Source organism: Rhineura floridana, chromosome 2, assembly GCF_030035675.1.
Source record: "Rhineura floridana isolate rRhiFlo1 chromosome 2, rRhiFlo1.hap2, whole genome shotgun sequence".
NCBI classification, from domain to species: Eukaryota; Metazoa; Chordata; class Lepidosauria; order Squamata; family Rhineuridae; genus Rhineura; species Rhineura floridana.
In genome coordinates this window covers 31438854-31458917 of record NC_084481.1, presented here as the reverse complement: position 1 = coordinate 31458917, position 20064 = coordinate 31438854, and the positions used below count along the sequence as shown (strand labels likewise).

The following is a 20064-nucleotide window of genomic DNA, read 5'->3' as shown; positions in this document are numbered from 1 at the left end:
TCCAGGATCTCTTCTCAATCATCCCAGAGGGCAGGACACATAATAATGGGCTCAATTTACAGGAAGCCAGATTTTCAAAAAATATTTTTTTTAAAAAAAAAAGTTAAAAACATTTTCAAAAAAAGAAGGTTTAAAAACATCTTAAAAAGAAATTCCAACGGAGATGCAGACTGGGATAAGGTCTCTACTTAATAGGCTTGTTGAAAGAGGAAGGTCTTCAATAGGCACCAAACAGATAACAGATGCCCCCTGTCTAATATTTAAGGGGAGAGAATTCCAAAGAGTAGGTGCCACTACACTAAAGGTCCGTTTCCTATGTTGTGCAGAACGGACCTCCTAATAAGATAGTATCTGCAGGAGGCCCTCACCTGCAGAGCTCAGTGATCGACTGGGTATATAAGGAGTAAGACTGTCTTTCAGGTCCCAAGCTGTATAGAGCTTTGTACACCAAAACTAGAACCTTGAACATGCAAATGGGCAGCCAGTGCAATTCTTTCAGCAGTGGGGTGACATGTTGTTGATACCCTGCCCCAGTGAGCAGTCTCACTGCCACATTTTGCACCAGCTGCAGCTTCCAGACCAACCCCAAGGGCAGCCCCACATAGAGAGCATTACAGTACATAGAGTTGAAGCTGGTAAAAGGCACTCCTAGCCACAGAGGTCACCTGGGCCTCTAGTGACAAAGATGGATCCAACAGCACCCCCAGACTACAGACCTGCTGTTTCAGAAGGAGTATGACTGCATCCAAAGCAGGCAACTGACCAATTATCTGAACTTGGGAACCACCAACCCACAGTGCCTCCGTCTTGCTAGGATTCAGTTTATTGGCCCTCATCCAGCCCACCACCAAGTCCAGGCAACAGTCCAGGGCTTACACGGACTCTCCCAATTCAGAGCTTGCAGAGAAATAGAGCTGGATATCATCAGCATACTGCTGACATCTCGGCCCAAATCATCTGATGACCTCTCCCAAGGGCTTCATATAGATGTTAAACAGCATGGGGGACAAGATGGTATCCTGCAGCACCCCACAGCACAACTGCCAGGGGGCCGAAACACAATCACTTCTTTGAAAACGACCTTGGAGATAGGACTGGAACTCACTGTAAGACAGTGCCTTCAATGCCCATCTCACCAAGTTGACCCAGAAGGATACCATGGTCATTGGTATCAAAAGCTGCTGAGAAGTCAAGTAAGAGTAACAGGGTCGCACTCCCTCTGTCCTCCCGATAAAGGACATCCATCAGGACGACCAAGGCCGATGCAGTCCGATAATCAAGCCTGAACCCAGATTGGAATGGGTCAAGATAATCTGTGTCATCCAAGAGTACTTGCAATTGCTGTGCCACAACCCTCACAATCACATTCCCTAAAAAGGGGGTATTTGCTACCGGTCGGTAATTGTCGCAAGTCCAGGGGGGGCTTTTTCAGGAGTGATCAGATCACCGCCTCTTTCAGGGTGGCTGGAACCACTCCCTCCCGCAGTGATGTGTTGACCACACCCTGCATTCACTCAGTCAAACCCCCTCAGCAAGATTTAATAAGCCAAGAAGGGCAAGGGTCTAGAGGACATGTTGCTAGCCGCATCTTCACAAGCACCTTGTCTACATCATCAGGCTGCATCAACTGAAACTGTTCCCAAGAAGTTGTAGCAGACGTTGCACTGGACACCTCAAGGCTGCTATGGAGGCGAGCAACTTTACCCTCAAAGTGCCTTGCAAACAATTCACAGTGGGCCTCCGAAGGGACTAAAATTCCATTTCCTGGAGTAGATGTCAACAGACCCCTGACGATATGGAAAAGCTCCACTGGGCAGCTACTTGAGGATGAGATGGAGGCAGAGAAGTGGGCCTTCATCGCTGCCCTCACTGCCACAGTAGACACAGTTATGATGTTTTACTCATGCACGATCAGCCTCACAGCATGATTTTCGCCACTTGTGCTCTAGCCATAGTCCAGCCTGTTTCCTTGCCCTTAACTCACTGGTGTACCAAAGTGCAAACCGTGCTCCACAATGCCAGAGAGGGCGCTCGGGGGCAACCGTGTCAAGAGCCCAACGCAGCTCATTGCTCCACAAGGTGACAAGGGCTTCAGCAGGGTCGCCTGCTCTATCTACTAGGAACTCTCCCAGGGCATTCAGGAATCCAGTAGATTTCATTAGTCTCCGGGGGTGGACCATCTTAATCTGCCCACCACCCCTGCAGGGAAGGATCAGTACCATAAGCCTAAACTTCACCAGGAAGTGGTCTGACCATGACAATGGGGTGACATCCATCACCCCCCATCTCCAGACAACCCCTTCCTCCATCTGGAGCAAAAACTAAATTGAGGGTATGCCCTGCCCTAATGTGTCAGGCCGGTGACAACTTGAGACAGCCCCATGGTCATCATGGAGGCCATGAAGTCCCAAGCTGGAACACTAGAGGCAGCCTCAGCATGAACATTGAAATCACCCAGGAGTATTGTTCTGGGCTCCTCCAATGCCATAGCCAAGATGACCTCCACCAGCTCGGTCAGAGAAGCTGCCGGGCAGCAGGGTGGACGGTACACCCGCAGCAACCCTAGTTTACTGTCTCCTTGGCCCGACGCCAAGTGCAGGCCCTCACAGCCAGCTCCAAAACAGAGTGGTTTCCTGGTGACAGAGATGGAAGTGCTGTGAACCACAGCAACTCCTCCTCCCCATCCCTGTAGTCTGTGCTGGTGTTGCACCGAGTATCCAGGTGGGCAAAGCTGGGTCAGACTCCTCCCAGCTCACCCACCCAGGTCTCAGTAATGCACACCAAATCAGCACATTCATCCATGATCAAATCATGGATAAGTGTGGTCTTATTGTGCACCGATCTGGCGCTAAACAAAAACACACACAGTCCAGAGGGCACAGCAGATGAGCAACGAGGAACCCATCCAAGAGAGGAGTGGCAGCAAGGAACAAGGCGTAGATAGCCTTGCCCTCATCTTCTATGGTAATTCAGCACCTCCCCATGGCTATACTTCCCTCTACCCGTGATCACTGAAATTGGGGTGGCATCACCCATGTTCTTCCTTACTAAGACTCCTCGTAAACACCTGATATGGACAAGAGCCCACCAACAAATTACCTGAGCCAATTATCCCAGTAGGCCTCTGCAAGAGTTGGGAACAATCAGAGCCACTCGATATTTTTCACACAGGGCACATCTACTCCCCCTTCACACCCAGGGAAGGCCAGCCTTCTGCCAGTTTCAGACTCTTACTGTGAAGGCATCTGCCGAATTTTTCCTGTCATTCAGTTCACTGCACAGTCTCTCACCCTGCGTAGGAACTACACATGAGCCATACGCCCTCACTACTACCAATCTCCTCTAGATTGGTTAGAAAAAAGAAAGAAATAGAAGAGGGTAGCACCCTCGCCCTCGGGACTCCCCAAGGGGTGAGCTCCTTTGGAGGCAGCTGCGGCTACAGCCGCAGACCCACCACCCAACGGCAGCTGGGCTTTTATGCCTCCTGACCCAGCCAGGAGCTGATGCAAGAGGCTGCAAGATTAACTGCAGCCTCTCTCTGGAGCCAGGGTCAGGCAGGGGGTCCCAGTCCTTGCAGCACTTACCAGGAACTTCAGGTGTCTCAAGAGACAGCAACCCAGAGGAGCGAGCAGCAAGCACCCAGATGCTCAGATACTCACTCCCAGGGCAGGTCTTCTCCAGTCCCCCCAGTGCTGCAGCTGTTCCCCATGACACTAGCGAGAAGTAATAAAATGCTGCTTATGCACTTGGACAGAAAAGCAAAGTACCAACAAGTATTCTTCTTGTTTCTATAATCTTGCGGTGCTCCTAGCAACAGATGGCAGTGATATGAGAAGCTCCGCTCAACTCTCTACGCTGTGCCTCACATAAAGTTTGTATTAAAGTCCCTTAACTGGAACATTTCATCTACATTTTATCTACATTTTATTTACTATCCCCTCTTTGCTGAAGATATTTGGGAAATTCGAGCCCAAAAGCTGTGGGTGTATTTCTCTGATTAAAAGAAGAGCTCCTTATTAGCGTCAGCTATAATCGGCTACAGCTCCTTAACCAAACATAAACGCAGCTAATGCAAAACAAGCAAGAACGTAATTGGAACTTGATAACACTCCAAATACCAAGACACAGCCTTAAATTATAAAACTCCCTTCAAAAGGAATGTGATTTGCGGCTCATCAGGAAAAAGGAGATAACCTTCTATTGCACTAAATCAGAATGGTAGTGACGAGAAGTCAATGGAAAACATTAGGAACATCCCTTTTGTCCCAAGATTTGAAACAAAAACATAAACAAAATAAACAAAATATTCAGGAAAAGGGTAAAGGGGCAAAAAAAATTAAACCCATAGCTTTGATGCCCTCTCTTACCTTACCTGATCCTTACTATCTGCAACTTTCAACAAACTCAATGACTCAGCAACACATTACTCAGTATCTAGTTCCCTCAAAATCCATCTTAAAGAACACTCCTCCTGATTCTTTGCAGTATCATGACTGGTCCATCTCACATTTTTCTTCTAAAGATCCGGTTGATTACAATATAATTGCTCCAACGGCTTTAACTCTCGCAGAAGAGATTGCCATAGTGGAATCAAAATCCGTCTCAAAGAACACTTCTTCTGATCCTTTGCAGAATCATGACTGGTCCATCTCACATTTTTCCTCTAAAGATCTGGTTGATTACAATATAATTGCTCCAACGGCTTCAACCCTCGCAGAAGAGATTGCCATAGTAGAATCAAAATCTGGAAAGAAATCTGATTCATCAGATGAAACCACCCATTCTCGCAAAACATCTCTGGATATTAGCATGGATGACCCTGAGTATTTTACACAGAACTCAGCTGAACTTTCGCCATGCTTGCATAACGACCAGCCTCTAAACACATCATTCCAGCTCTTACGCAGAACGACGAAGTCATTTTGTCATGAAGAGACAAAGGTGGACTCTCCCTCTGAGGAGGCCGAAGTCCCACCGCCATGTAAGACCTCGGAGATTCCAGCAGCACTTAAGGAAATTAGTCCTACTCTACTAGGCTGTCTTTTTATGATAGCCCTTGATTTAGACTCTATCAACTCCTTAATACTTGAATCCAACCGCCTGCTAACCTCGTTGGTTAACTTACGTTTCAATCCCGAACATGTCCATCCAGACGCTCATCTACCAATCACTCACTCTGTTTTTCCCCATAACAAACAAGGGAAATTGGGAAACAATAAGCATAGAGTAAAACCCAGGAAATTAAAACGACGTCACTGCCTACCGCCACTACCTAAGAAAAAGAAATCTGGCAATGTGAAGAACTACAAACATTCACCCGGGAGAAAAATGAACTTTAATAAGTTATTCGCCCTCTTGGAGGGTAGTGCAACCACAAGGTCTATTGGGAAAACAAAGGAGTACCCCCCCAAAGGTAAAAAAAATGTGAAGCCTCCACTCCACCGCATTAAAGAGCCATTGAACATTGTTAAGAAAGCGCCCAATGTAGATACCATCTTTTGAACAACATAACTGCCCGTTGACTGAACATTTTCCCCCAACTCCGGACGCTTTTGATTTATCACTTTCCTTTCAGAAGCTGGCTAACACATTCACTGATTTTCCGCAAGACCTGTAGGCTGAAGCACCGTCAAAACCCAAAAGGATCTCCATTAATAAGGTCAATCAATGGAACTTAGTTTTGAACCCCTCTCACCTAATATTCGAAAACTATCCGAAACCGCCTGGATTACTTTCTCAATCAGAACGAATTCAACATTTTTGTAATTTATTGAGAGCAAAACTGTCTTTATCTATAACAGATGTAGAATAAATATTTAACATTAGATACAACGGCTATCAGGCACGTGCATTAATTCAATTTTCTTCCCGTAACATACCCCGCAAATTTTTGTCTATCAGACCATTATTAGCTGACCAGGGAATAACCCTCCATAGATATTTTGAAAATAGAATAGCTCCCAAACCTTTAATTAGAAGTCCCTTTAATCCCAGATCCCACATTCCCTCACAGTTTAATCCCTCGACTCACGAACACTTAGTTCCCCTTATTTCTGTTTCTCCCCCTATGACACAGATCTCTAAAGGTCTTTCGCTATTAAATCTACCTCTTCTCCCGCAGGCCCCTCTGAACCTATTTACTCCAGAAGAGCAACTGCTTATAGAAACCTATAGCTCCCTACCAGTCTCCAACCAGAATGAGATATTAGACTGCTTAGAACAACTGAAAATCTATCTTATCTCACTCAAGAAAAGCAGTCCACCCAGTCTACCATCACCAAACTTTATCCTCTCAGTCATCAAGGAGCCACAAATTAAAACACTAGATTCTGGACAAGCTCCTAATATCAGTACTCCTGGGGACCCAAAGATTAATTTGGAGACCACTTTCCTTCCCTATCAGCCCCCTCATCAACAAATCGAGCAGAAGACTCAGCATGAATTCCCTCCTATCCCACCTTCAGAAGGCCTTACTCCCAAAAATTTCTCCTCCTATGAGCTAGCTAAACGGGCAAAAATTGACTCCCCAGGGTTTTGGACAAAAATGCGATTCCTGGACCCAGAGGAAAGAGGGTCTCCCCCCCTGGCCCCTGTGATGAACAATCATGACTCACAAGTACAACCCCCTCCAGGACCATCAAGGAAAAATGGTTGTGTGGTACAGCCCACTTTCATTGATGAAATCACCTCTATATGACCCATAGCTATTTTGTCCTGGAACATTAGCGGTTGGGAGAATAAATGCTATGACATTGATTTTAAAGAATATCTAAATAAATTTATGATTATCTGCCTGCAGGAAACCTGGATCACTTCCCCAGACAAAATGATCCTACCAGATTATGTACCCTTTTCAATCTCAGCGACTAAGAACACTAAGCAACGCTGCCCCAGTGGGGGCCTTACAATTTTCATCATTAGTTCCTTGGCAGTGACAACTGCTCAGCTTCCACTAATACTTCCAACCTTTATGCTGGCCCTTAGGATAAAGGGCATAAGCGGCAGCCCTGTGATCTGCATTAACATTTATCTACCTCCCCTGCATGACTCTACTGATCTGTGGGTTAGGATGGATGAAGCTCTCTCTAATATAGAGACACAGTTCCCAAATGACAGAATCATTCTATGTGGGGACTTCAATGCCAGAATAGGCAACTCCTGGCAGCTTAATATCAACTCCTCTAATCAAGCCCCCCTCATTCAAAACCTGCCCTCCCATAACTCAATACAAGACCTAAAGTCGAACAAGCAAGGCTCCCTATTAATCGAACTCGTATCAGCACACCTCCTGGAAATACTAATGGCTCTATATATGACCAATCCTCAGGCTCCTTCACCTATTGGACACCACGCGGCTCTAGTGTGATAGACTATATATTGGTCTCTCAGCTGATGCTAAAAGATATTATAGACTTCAAAGTCAACTTAAGGACTGAGAGCGACCACTTTCCGCTCTCATTCAGACTTAAGGCTCCTATGAGTAGCCCGATATATCCTTTGTCCACAAAGCCAGTTGCCCCTGAAAAAAGAGTCTTTTGGTCAGACAGGAGGTGCAAATCAGTCGCCCATCTACTGGAGAGTGATACACTCCAATTAATTCGGTATGAGGTTTTGAACGAAATTCAAGACCCTTTATTGGCATTTCAATCCGTCCTATCTTTACTTAGGCCTTATATGATCAATACAAATAACACTCCTCCCAGTAAATTCCAACCGAGCCAATGGTTCGATCAAGACTGTAGAGAGGCCAAAAAAATCCTAAAAAAATCTCTCCTATGGTCAATCAAGTTTCTGTCCCCCCAATCTCTTATGGCCTTCAAATCAAAGAAGGCCTCTTACAGAGCCTTTTTGAAGGAAAAAAAACTAGCCTTTGCTGAATCTCGTTGGAATCTTTTAATAAAGTCGATAAATGAGAACCAAGAACGTCAGTTCTGGACTCTAATAAAGTCGGGACAAGGGCTGAGTAATATTCTTAAGCCCGACTTAATTTCGATTTCAACCTGGCAAGCTCACTTTCAAAACCTGTATTCCTCAATCTCGTCTCCACACAATATTCTCCCAATGTCAGAAATCAAGAATTTGCCGCCATGGCCCCCAGTTTCAATCCAAGAAATAAAATCACTGATCGACTCATTAAAAAACGGAAAAGCCCCGGGTGAAGATTTTCTCTTACCAGAGGTCATTAAACAATTTTCCGACTGGTGGGCCCCATTTTTGGCCCGCCTATTTACTAAAATAAATGACACTGGTATAATCCCCGAGGGCTGGAGATGTAACATCATCATCCCTATTTATAAAAAGGGTGATCCCTCTAACCCAGCCAACTTCCAGCCAATCAGCCTGCTGAACGTAGTTTCCAAACTCTACGCCAAATTTCTTTTAATTAAATTAGAAGACTGGGTTCTGGCACAACAGATCATTCACCCAGAGCAGGTAGGCTTCTGTAAAGGCTCCTCCCCGATTGATTATTGCCTAACCCTCAATTTTTTGGCAAAACAGTCCATCGCCGGCCCCACCCGACATCTGTACGCAGCATTTGTTGATCTGGCCGCAGCGTTCGATTCGATTGACAGGAATGCTCTGTGGCACAAGCTGTACAAACTGAACATTGACCCACACCTTTTATATTTAATCCATATTTTATATGTCAATACATTTGCTCTGGTAAGAATTCCCTTTTCTGGAGCCCTCACCGACCCAATCGAGGTAGAGAGAGGTGTCAAGCAAGGTTGCTTGTTAGCCCCCCTGCTTTTTAACCTGTTTTTAAATGATATTATCCCTTTTTTATCAGGACCTCAATTTTTTTTCCCCTCTATTGGCCAAAGGAAAGTCTCAACACTTCTTTATGCCGATGATATGGTCCTTCTTTCCTTAGTCCCTATCGGACTAAGAAAGCTGTTGAGATCTCTACAGACCTATTGTTCAAAGGAAAATCTGAACATAAACTACGCTAAAACCAAAGTTTTAGTATTTGGGAAGAAATTCCAAGGCCACCGTTGGCATATAGCCGAACACCAGCTAGAGCAACCTCGTGAATTCAAATATTTAGGAATTTACTTCTCGGACACCCTCTCTTGGCAATACCATCGACAATATACTAAACTGCTCGCGTCTAAGACAGCAGGGTTAATACTAAAAAATTTTCGCACTATGGGTGGCAATCAGATCCACCCAGCATTAAACATTTATAACGCCAAGGTGATCCCACAGATCTTATATGGAGCCTCTGTATGGGGTTGGGATAACCACACTGTTAAAGCCCTAGAAACTATACAAAATAGTTTTCTTAGGCGCTTACTATCTCTCCCGATGGGTACCTCAGCAGCAATGATGCGAGCTGAGACTGGCTCCCCTCCCCTTATAGCACATATACATTTCACTCTTTTGAAGTTTCTAAGATCTCCCAAAGAGCCTCAGTCTAGGGTACTACTCCAGTTACGCCTTAATCATTCTTTTGCCTCTGCCCTATGGGGCCCTAAGCTAAATAACTTGTTATCTACATACCATCTTTCAGCATTGGAGTTTAACTCAGACTTAAACAACAAATCTTTACGTGAACGTATATTTCTTTACTCCCTGAAATTAGATATGCTAACTCTTACCAACTCAAAGGTTTCTCCTTGGTTCTGGCGCTTTAAATCCGCTCCTCAATGCGCTACGTATCTCACACAACCTATACCCTCTGCTCTTAGACAGGCATTTACAGCCTTACACTTTTTCTCCCTTCCAAATGCCGATAGGGAAGGTCGTCTAGCCGGTGTCCCTAAGGATCAAAGGAATTATGTCTGTGGTTCTCCTATACTGGAGGACCTCCCTCATGTATTGCTCTATTGCCAAATATACCGTATATTCCGGCGTATAAGATGACTGGGCGTATAAGACGACCCCCAACTTTTCCAGTTAAAATATAGAGTTTGGGATATACTCGCCATATAAGACTACCCCTGCTTATGACATGCAGGTACTTAGCAGGAAAACTGTCACTTATAAACTTATAAATATTAATATTTGGATTGTCCAGTTGTTTTGTTTTTGTGCCTAGGAATTACCACCAAAAACTGGGGAAAGATGTGAGAAATCTTTTTTTTAAAAGCAACATTAAATGCCTAGACTCTAGTTTCCAACACTATGGGGTATTTATTGATTGATTAAGAGAATTTATATCCTGCCCTTTTGCTGTTAAAAACAGAGCTCAGCACAGCTTACAAATATAGTAAAAACAATAAAAATACACAAGCAGAGAAAAACAAGCCAAAATGTTAGGAAAAGGAGTCTTTCATACCACATGCTCAGTTCTAAATACTGTTGCAGCAAGTTTTACAAGTTCCTCCAGTATTCCACTGGTGCAGGCACTCAGACATTCAAAGTACTGTATGTTTCTTAGGTTTTATAAAAGCAGAGCTTTGCTTAACTCAAAATTTCTTCTCCCTTTGATAACCACATCTACACAGGTTCCACCTCCATACTCAAAATGAAACTGAGCCTGGAAGTGTACAACAACCCCACACATACCTTGCTAATTCGATTATCAATGCCAGGATGTCTGTCTTATCGACTACTCTCCTGCTCCCCCCCCCACTGGGCATAATGAAAGACCCAGTCCTGGGCTCAGAAAGAAAATAAATATCTGGTCCTCTTCAAAGTATTGAGAAGCCTCTTGTTTTAATTGAAATAATAATTATAAATTCTTGTTCTTATCACTAATGGGAGTTAATTATCTTGCATATGCTGCTGTTGCTTCTATGGCTGTAACGGAGTGAGGTTAAAGATAAGTGAAATGCAAATAGGAAAAAAAAATACAGAAGGCAGTAACACTTTCCTAAATGTAATACCATACCAACCACAACAAGATTCCTATAAGGCAAAAAACTAAGCATCTCACAACCAGTCAGGATTCCTAACCAAAAACCAAAAATATGATAAATGAAGAAATATTTATATAAGCATAACTATCAAATATATTTATTATTTACACAAACTGTAAAGATATTTATAGTGCAATCCTAAATTTATATATTCAGAAGCAAGTCCCAGCATATTCAATGGGGCTTACTCAAACAGGAACAGAAATGCAACCTCAAGTGATAAGCAACTTCATTCACACAACCCAAAATTCCGAATCATGCCACTTTACACTGTTTTGCAACTGTTTATACTTGTTTTTATGGTTATTGGATTTTAAATGGCTTTATTTCTTGTTGTGAGCTGCCTTGGTTTCCAACCCTACCTCACAGGGGTGTTGGAAAGACTCCATACACACACGCACACACTGCAGATGTATAAATACATACAGCCCATATAATAGTTTATTGTCAAACCAATTGGTCATTGCAGAAAAATCTGTATTAGTTTTTTAAAAATCAGTATTACTTTCCTACAGAATAAAAACTGCAATACCTAAGTAAGCCCTGCCTACTTGCTTTAAAATAGGACTGGGGGGGGCAGAAAGAGAACACAAACACAATTCTTTTTTACATTCACTCCAAAGTCCCATTGATTTTCAGCACATTCATAATCATGTCTACTCAAAAGTAATTCCTACTGAATTCAATAGGATTTACTCTGGACATATGGGATTAGCACTGTTTTTACCCCCAAAAACAACTATTGGGAAGGTTTTCAAAACACTGCCCAGGATCTGACTCTTACACACAACAGGGGGAAAAACTGAAATGTATATACTTACCCAATTTATGAGATGTTCAGATAAACAGGAGGGGAAACCACCATTTTCTGGCCTCGCAGTGAGGTTTTGCAGACACTGCCACCAAACAAACACTTCACTGATTGGCTGAAATCCTGAACGGGCGGGGTTAAAGCTACGAAGTGCTATACAGTAGTTTAAAAAAAGATTTAACCGGGGGGGGGTGCCTGACGTTTTTATATATATCTCGAGAACCGCACCACCTAGAAACTTAATTTTTTTTAAAATGAAAGCTGAGAATCCGGGCCACCTAAGGGGCTAGCCGGGCGCCGGGTGGCATGCTTAGAATCCGGGTAAAACCCAGCTATCCGGGCAATATGGCAACCCTAATAAGACGACACCCGGCGTATAAGATGACCCCCGACTTTGGAGAAGATTTTCCAGGGTTAAAAAGTCATCTTATACGCCAGAATATACAGTATATCCAACCTAGAACTAGATTCCTTAAGAAATGGCTAGACATTCCTTGGCTTATCACACCCGATGAAAAAATTATTTTCTTAATGGCTGATTATATTCGAGAAGTAACTTATAATGTATCCCTTTTTATAATAGCAGCCAGAAAACTTCGGGCAAATTACATCGCCACTACAAATATCACCTAGGCATGCTTTTAATTCCCCCTGTTTGATTATAAATTATTGTATTTGTATCATGTTTGTATTGCATTTTTACTGTACTATTTGCATTGGCCTCCGGTCCTGCAATTTAATAAATAATCTTAAAAATAATCTTGCAAAAGTTTATTTTCCAAGTTGAAATCATCGTGTTTGTGACAGTAGCACTGTAAGATTTGGGTCCCTATGAGACCCTACCCTGTGTGTGGCAGTGCCTGCAGACTCCTCTCGGTGTATGCATGCATGGGTCTTCATACTCATGAGGGGAGCTGACAGAAATGGTGGGCAACTAATATAGGAATCCCCTGATACCCAGAGGCTGGAGCTTCCTTTCGTTTTTAATATAATATAGTTTATTTATGCATATATTCACTTAATATGTTGTAGCTTTATTTCAAGGTAGATGACATTATTTATATTCCATGACCACCATACAACATATAAGCATTCCTGGTCCAAAAGACTCACAAACGTTCCCCAAAGATTCACAATTGATGCTGATATTGTCCATCTTTCAGTGCCAGCTGAAAATGAAATTTGTATACCCAACACCAAACAGAAGGAGATCTTATTAAAGCATTTTATATTTCAAGGGAAAAAGTAATAGAAAAGCTCAGTCCTCACAGTTGCAACACTTCCATTTTCCTGTCCCCACCCCTGTCAGCCCATCCCCTAAAGTATTTCCCCCCAAATCTAAAATATAAATTTCAAAACCTGTGCAGTCCTACTCCTCGTGCTGTTACCAAAAGGTTAGAAAGAGATATTTCCTCATCACTGTCCTGGGGAGATTGGCTTCATATTTATAATCTGTTGACCACTGAATAATGTATGGGGACATAGCTGAAAAGGGGGAGGGAGAGAGACAAATGTCAATCACTTTCCTCTCTCTTACTTTTTCCATTGTGATTTTGGAGATCCTCACATGCCCAGCATAACCTTACCCTTGTCAAAGGATGACGACTCTGAACACCAAGTAATAAGTGGTCATCTGATAAACTTTGCAGCCTCATGAATCTACTTAAATTCATAAATTCTGGTCTAACCTGATTGCATCAAATTCTATCACTCTAAGTTAGAAAGTTCTTGTTATTCTCCAGTGTAAATCTGCATATTTGTACATGGAGTCTTCCATTATTTTTCCATGTAATGAGACCAGGGATCCCCTACATTCATAGAACTCTAGTATACACCCAGTGATGCTTGTTTCTATCCCCGTATCAAAGAATTCCCGCTAGTTTTTGGGCTCCTTCCTGAAATCTCCTAGCAACAGCAGTTTCCTTCATCTGATAGCTGCAGATATTTTCAGTATAGAGCATCCTATGTGCTCCACTTATGTGTTTGTTTTGTGATGTGCCCTGTCATTATCAGTTTTGTAGCCAGCCACGTGACCTCTTCAAACTAACCTGTTCAGTACCTGAAATTGCTGTGAAGTCAAGCTCAGGTTGTTGCCAAGCATTACATTCAGAACCTCTTTTAACTGAGATGGCTGGTTGAAGCCCTTCTCGCCAAAATGGTTTTCACACTGCTGATTGATGATCTTTTGTTGTTAGTCTCATCATATCATGACATTATCCCTGAGCACTAGTCAAAGCAAAACCTAATGTTTTCCTCTTCTGTTGAACCATTCAAGCTGGATGAATTGTACACACCAGAAGGAGAGGTTTATCCAGGGTCACAACCATGTTTATGCACTAGGTGACCACATTTCTAGATCTGACTTTAAGGAAATGAATTGAATAATCTTCCCCAACCTGGTACCCTCCAGACTAGAACTCCCAGCATCTCTGGTCATTGACTATACTGGCTAAGGATGATAAGAGTTGAAGTCCAAAACACCGAGAAGATGCCAGGCTGGGGAAGGCTGGAATGGATTGCCTCATAACCTACACAAATTTATATAATCCTGTCATTGTGCCCAAATCTCTATGTATTTTAGTGTATCTACAACGTTAGCATTGTGAGTGTATACACTCAGTAAGAAAAGTTATGTTTAAGTTCAGTTATTGTTAAGTTCTTTTACATATTTATAATAAACACTTGCCTTAAATTGATAAGTTCCTGAAGTTATAGCTTGCCCCTTTAAGGACTCCCCATCTCACAGTCATATAACTAACAATTCCATTTTAAAAAAAAAACCCTCAGTGATTTCAGCACAGTACAGCTCAGTAAAAGTAATAATAATCTTAAAAAACCAACTCTGAGCCAAGAAGAAACTGTGTTGGATAGAATATGAGCTTGGGTTTGGTCCTGCATATCCCTTAGTGTTGGCCACAGCTTGCAAACATCACCACAGTCAGTGAGAAATAGAAGGTTAAATTAGTTTAAATTAGTTTGCTGAAGAGTGTTGATGCCATATTCTGCAACCACACAAGTGGCTATATACTATAGCCAGCATAGATTTTTGACATTCCACCATGTTAAACTGGAAAAAAATCCATGTCATTCTGCTGCTTCCATTAAGCTCATTCAAAATAAAGTCTTACAAGACATATAGTCCTGAACTCAGAAATGCTTGCTTAAGAACCCTCTAGGTTTTCATGGTGATACACAAAACACTCAGAGAATCTAGAGTTGAAACTCTAAAACAGGAATAAATAAAATCCAGAACTCTAGTGGACTTTTTTTCCAGCAGTGGTCTCATAATTTAAGAAAGTTGTTGAAATTAATTAAAAATCAGACATGTTCACAGAGTATGTATAATCCTATTACTAACCTTACCCCATACTCTGAACTTAATCTTCCACAGTTTAAAAGTTAAAAAAGGGCATGGGTGATTTTTAATTAATTTAAGAAAATTAACATTGGAGTCTGTGATAGTTCAGGGCATGCTCCGTAAGAACCAACTGTCAGTGTTCTAAAAACCAGACTAACAGCTGTTTGGCTTGGCTAATCAGGGTCAGCTTTGGTTTAAATTTGGGTGGGAGACAACATGTATCTGCTGTAAAATAAGGTGAGGGAAACCCAAAAAAACAATGATACTGTTATCAATGTTTTCCTTAGAAAGGAAAGGGGCTTTCCCTCTGCCCAGTGCCTGCCATGCCCTAGCACCAATCCACAGGCACCAGGTGCATTCCCAGGACCCAATTCCTAACACAGGGCAATTGATCCTGACAAACTATTCCCCCTTGCCAAGGCTGTGCAAACCAACATCAACCCTGCAAGGTAGGACATAGGCTGCCACCACCCCTTAGTCTGAATAATCACTGAGTCAGGGAAACCCAGAGCCCAAAAATAGTTCTGCCAGAAATTTCTAAGGACAAGAGCCAGACAGGCATTCCTCATCCTGAAGCCCCAAGCAACCCCAAAACACGATAGTCTGTGGTCAGTGGCCAAGGTACCAGGTTCAGAGCCAAATTTCCACTCCTGCAAAGAAGACACATGGGTAAATAAGAAGTAGCTTTATTGAATAAAATATAAGTGCATAATTAATAGCAGCAAAACAATTCCTTAAAACCCATACCCAAACAGGGGTTTAGGTAGAACATACAAGAGAGTTCAGACACAACCAAAAATAACAAACTAACTAGCCTATTCTACTTACTTTGAAGAGGTATTTGTTGCAAGTCTCACCTCTCCACAGAGAGGCATACATTGGGTGGTGAAGACAGTAGAACCCCACTCAGGTAACCACTCATCAAGATGGAACCCAGGGGAACAAAGACTATAAGCTTCACCCCCTATACTTAAGGAAAAATCCCCAGCAACAGTCCATACTATTTTAGCCAAAGAGGGGGCTTTCTAATGAGGTAATGCTTCCTGAAGCTTCTCCAGTTTTCATGCCTAACAGGCCTCAACTGTTCTCAGGCCTGCTTGACCTTGGTACCAGGCTCTCATCAGACAGCAGGAGCTGCTTCTCAAGCCTCTTAATTAGCTGCTGCTAAGAAATGATGGAGGCCTATCTCTACTCAAGATGAAATGCCCACAATTCCCTGCATCAGAGCCATGTTACATTAAACCATTCTGAACCATGCTACAATTTCATGACAGTGCCCACCCACCCAATCTCCTCCCCACCCTCTTCCTCCTCCTCACCCTCTTCCTCCTCCTCCTCCTCTCTCCCCTCCCTCTCCCTCCATCCCTGCCCCTTCCCTACTCCTACTCCTCCCCTCCTTCCCCTCCAATGCTCCTTTCTTTTCCCTCCGCCTGGTCAGTTTCACCTTTCTCAAGCATGATTGCACAGGAGTAAATCCTACTGAATTCAATATGCATGCTAATTATCAAACGTGCCCTCTCCCTCCTCCCCTCTTTCCCCTTCCTCTCCCTCCCCCTCCTGCTCCTCCTCCCCTTCCCTCTCCCGCTCCTCCTCCCCTTTCCCTTCTCCCCTCCTGCCCTCCCCTCTCCTGCCTTCCCCTCTTTCCCCCTCCCTCAGCTCCTCCTATTCCCCTCCCTCCCCCTTTCCCTACCTCTTGCCTTCACATTTTGGGTTGGTCTTTCATATTCCAATCCACTTCCTGTGTAGTTGGAAGAATTTGGTAACATGTACCTCTGAGCATATGGTGAATGGTGACAATACCTCCAATCAGGACTTCTTCTCCAAAGATGGAGAATTACATTTTTTGTATTTTGTTGGTGTTCTTCTTACCTTGCTTGTTTCCTGTGCTACTACTGTTTCTACAGAGAATCTAACCTATTAAATATCTCTCATTATTAATCCTAGAAATCTGTGTCAAACTTATTTTCATTCATTTCAAAGCCTTTTTATTGGCCAATGTCATATGAAGGTGAAGACAGCCTTTTGTGTTTCAAACTGGATGTTATGTTCTATTTCTATTTTGGGTGCATTAAAAGTTGGATCTGAAACTGCAGTTTGATGTAAAATCAGACTGATTACAATGTGTTGCTACTTCAGCAATGACTCTAGTTGTTGGAAAAAATAAACTTGGCCTGCCCAAGATACATGTGTTCAGCCTGCTATGCTTAAACCACTCCACTTAAAGAAGAGTGGGCATGGTCAATTAAAAACATAGAGCACACCTAGAAATTTGCTAGAATATATTTCACCTCCCAATGTTTTATCTTTTGCAAACTGAGACACTTCTCATGTCCATTGGAGACTATTCTGCAGAACAGTAAGTGCCATTATTCCACAATTGTTTTTGGAGTGTTTTTAGTGTTGTACTTCACATATTCACAGAAACAGAAGCAAAGAAAATGATTTACTATAGGAAACTTCACTAAAATTGCAAATTAAACATTTAAAGTGACTTTCTGAACTATATCAACTGTCTCAATATTGTTGCTTCCTCCTTGCTAAAACAAGACCAGCAGAGCACATATCTTTTTTCCGTTATTTGGGCTGATGGCAGGTGTTGCTGCCATTTACCAGTCTGGCTTTTAGAACACTGACAGTTGGTTATTACTGAGCATGCCCGTGCTTATCATTGGCTCCAGTGTTAAATTTCTTAAATTATGACACTACTGACAGAAAAAAGTCCAACAGGGGTTTGGATTTTTTTTCTCTTGTTTTACACTTTGAACTCTTGATTCTCTCTGAGTGTTTTGTGTATCACCATGAAAATATAGAGGGTTGTTAAGCAAGCATTTCTGAGTTCAGGACTGAGTTCAGGTTTTGTTTTGAAGTGAGCTTATGGGAAGCAGCAGAATGACATGAGGGGTATTTTCCATTTAACATTGTGGAATATGAAAAACTCATGCTATAGTATACAGCCACTCTTGTGGCGGTGTTATATATCTATATCTATATTTCTAGCACATTTCTAGGTGTGTTCTAAGCTACACTGGAACTGGATTGGACTGTGAAATTTTGTTTGCATTTTTACAAATTTGTAGGGCAGTAAAATATCTCAGAGAGGAGGTCAGGTCTCCCGCTCCCCTGGTGCATTCACTATAACTGCCCAATTTCCCTGCTTTTTAAAGTTTGATAGAAATATCTGTTAGCTATAGATATGTTCTTAAATCATAAGGGGTTTTTTTCCCTGTAACTGAATTACTCTCAAAAAATATGAGAAGACATCATCTCTGCTAGTATGTAAACATTCTAAAATAATCTGCAAACAGGATTAATTGGAGTGATTGAAGAAGTTGTTTTTCTGTATGTGTTTTGGGTGTCTGACATGTCTAACATGTCTTTGACTGGGATTTTGAAATAAGGCATGGTAATCCTCATTTACTCTATCCTTTAAGATCCTGTCCTTCTATCTGAAAAAAGTGACATTTCCTTCCTCCATTTACTACACTTAATATACAGACATGTCAGCTGACAGGATGTTTTATACAGCAGAAAGATGTTTGTTCAGATACTACGTTGAGTGTGATCCAGCAAGAAAGTCCCCTGAATGGAGCTGGAGCTTTCCCAGCATCTATAATCAAACTTCTCATGTTTATGCTTCTTTGCCTTGTGCAGCTTAAAATTGGACCCTATACAAATTGCAGGCATGTCTAATAAAGCAGCTGTATTGCTATATAAAATGAATATTTAATATTAGAAATCAATATTATACGTTGCTGTGGTAAAGTATACTTCTTGATACTTTATGGGGACTGGGCTAGAAGATAATCAAACCCCAAAATGTAACTCATGAGGTGTAATTGCAACATAATTGCTTGCAGGAAGTACAGCACAACTGCCAGCTCCATAGGATATCGTTTTGTGCTGATGACAAAACTGACAAAAGGATATTCACTTTCATATGCAAAGATTCAGAGTCAAATAAGCACTTGTGCTATGTCTTTGACAGTGAAAAGTGTGTAAGTATGCCATATTTTTTAAAGCTGGTTTAAGTTTGAGTGTTGTTTTCTGTGCTGAAAATTATTGCCTCTTTTTTGCTGTAAAGGCAGAAAAGAGAAGAAAACATGCGCTAATGTCTATCTTTGAAGTCAAATATGTCATGTCAGTGTTATCCCTGTACTCACTGGTGCTGTTATGAGGCTTCTTACCATTTATAATAATCTAAAATTGCCACGATCTTTTTAAAACACTTGCCCCAATTCTGCTATAAATCATATGCTAATTTCTCCTCTCTACTGAACATTCAGAGTCTCCAGCTAGGGCTAGCATGCATGCAACCTCAAATCAAGGCCACTTTACATGCTCTCCTCACCCTACATCTAGGCGTATTTTGTACTTCAATATGGATACCCAAAATATATGTCCAGAACATGAAGTACTAAGTTGCATGTGTGTGTTTTCCCATTCCATCCCCCATTACTATAAAACTAGCAAGCAGTGTGTAGGCCTTGTTGTCATGTATTAAGAGGAATGCACAAAAGAAAATACATGTGCCCTTGACAAGCTAGCATTTCTGTTCTGTACCCCTGTATCTTAACCACAGTACAAAAAACTGTGTGAAAAATGACCTTCACCGTTCTGAGGTAAGGTTCTATACTTTATCTCACTGTAGGGCTTTGATTGTTTAAAGAGCTGTGCAGAATTAACTGCTACCTGATAGCATTACTTTGGATACTTCCCTTTTCTTAGATCTTGTGTTCATCCTTCCTCTGTTTCCAAACAGTGATACCCTTTTCCAATATAAACAAGACATTCACATCATGCATGTACAGATAAGTTTTCATGTCACAGAATCAACTCAGTGTTGTGGCTCAGTGGTCAAGTTCTGTGATGGATGAAAGCACTAGCATGCATTACAACTTTGATTCATGTTTACTGGTCAAGAAATATAGGGCAAAAGCACACTCAAATCATGTCAGTATTCTGTGTCAGTAGACATAGGACTTTCACCATTTGGAGCGACATCAAGTCTCGCCAGCTATAATTATCTCAGA

The 20064-nt window shown here is 42.1% G+C and overlaps 1 protein-coding gene across 11 annotated transcripts in view; it reads left to right on the top strand.

Moving 5' to 3' along the window:
* Window positions 1-20064, top strand: part of GULP1 (GULP PTB domain containing engulfment adaptor 1) — a 334104-nt gene that overhangs the window by 279030 nt on the left and 35010 nt on the right. For all 11 annotated transcript variants that reach the window (XM_061608241.1, XM_061608236.1, XM_061608244.1 and 8 more), the window contains one exon: window positions 18892-19029. In XM_061608241.1, the coding sequence (XP_061464225.1) occupies window positions 18892-19029 (138 nt within the window). The remainder of the gene's footprint in view (window positions 1-18891; window positions 19030-20064) is intronic.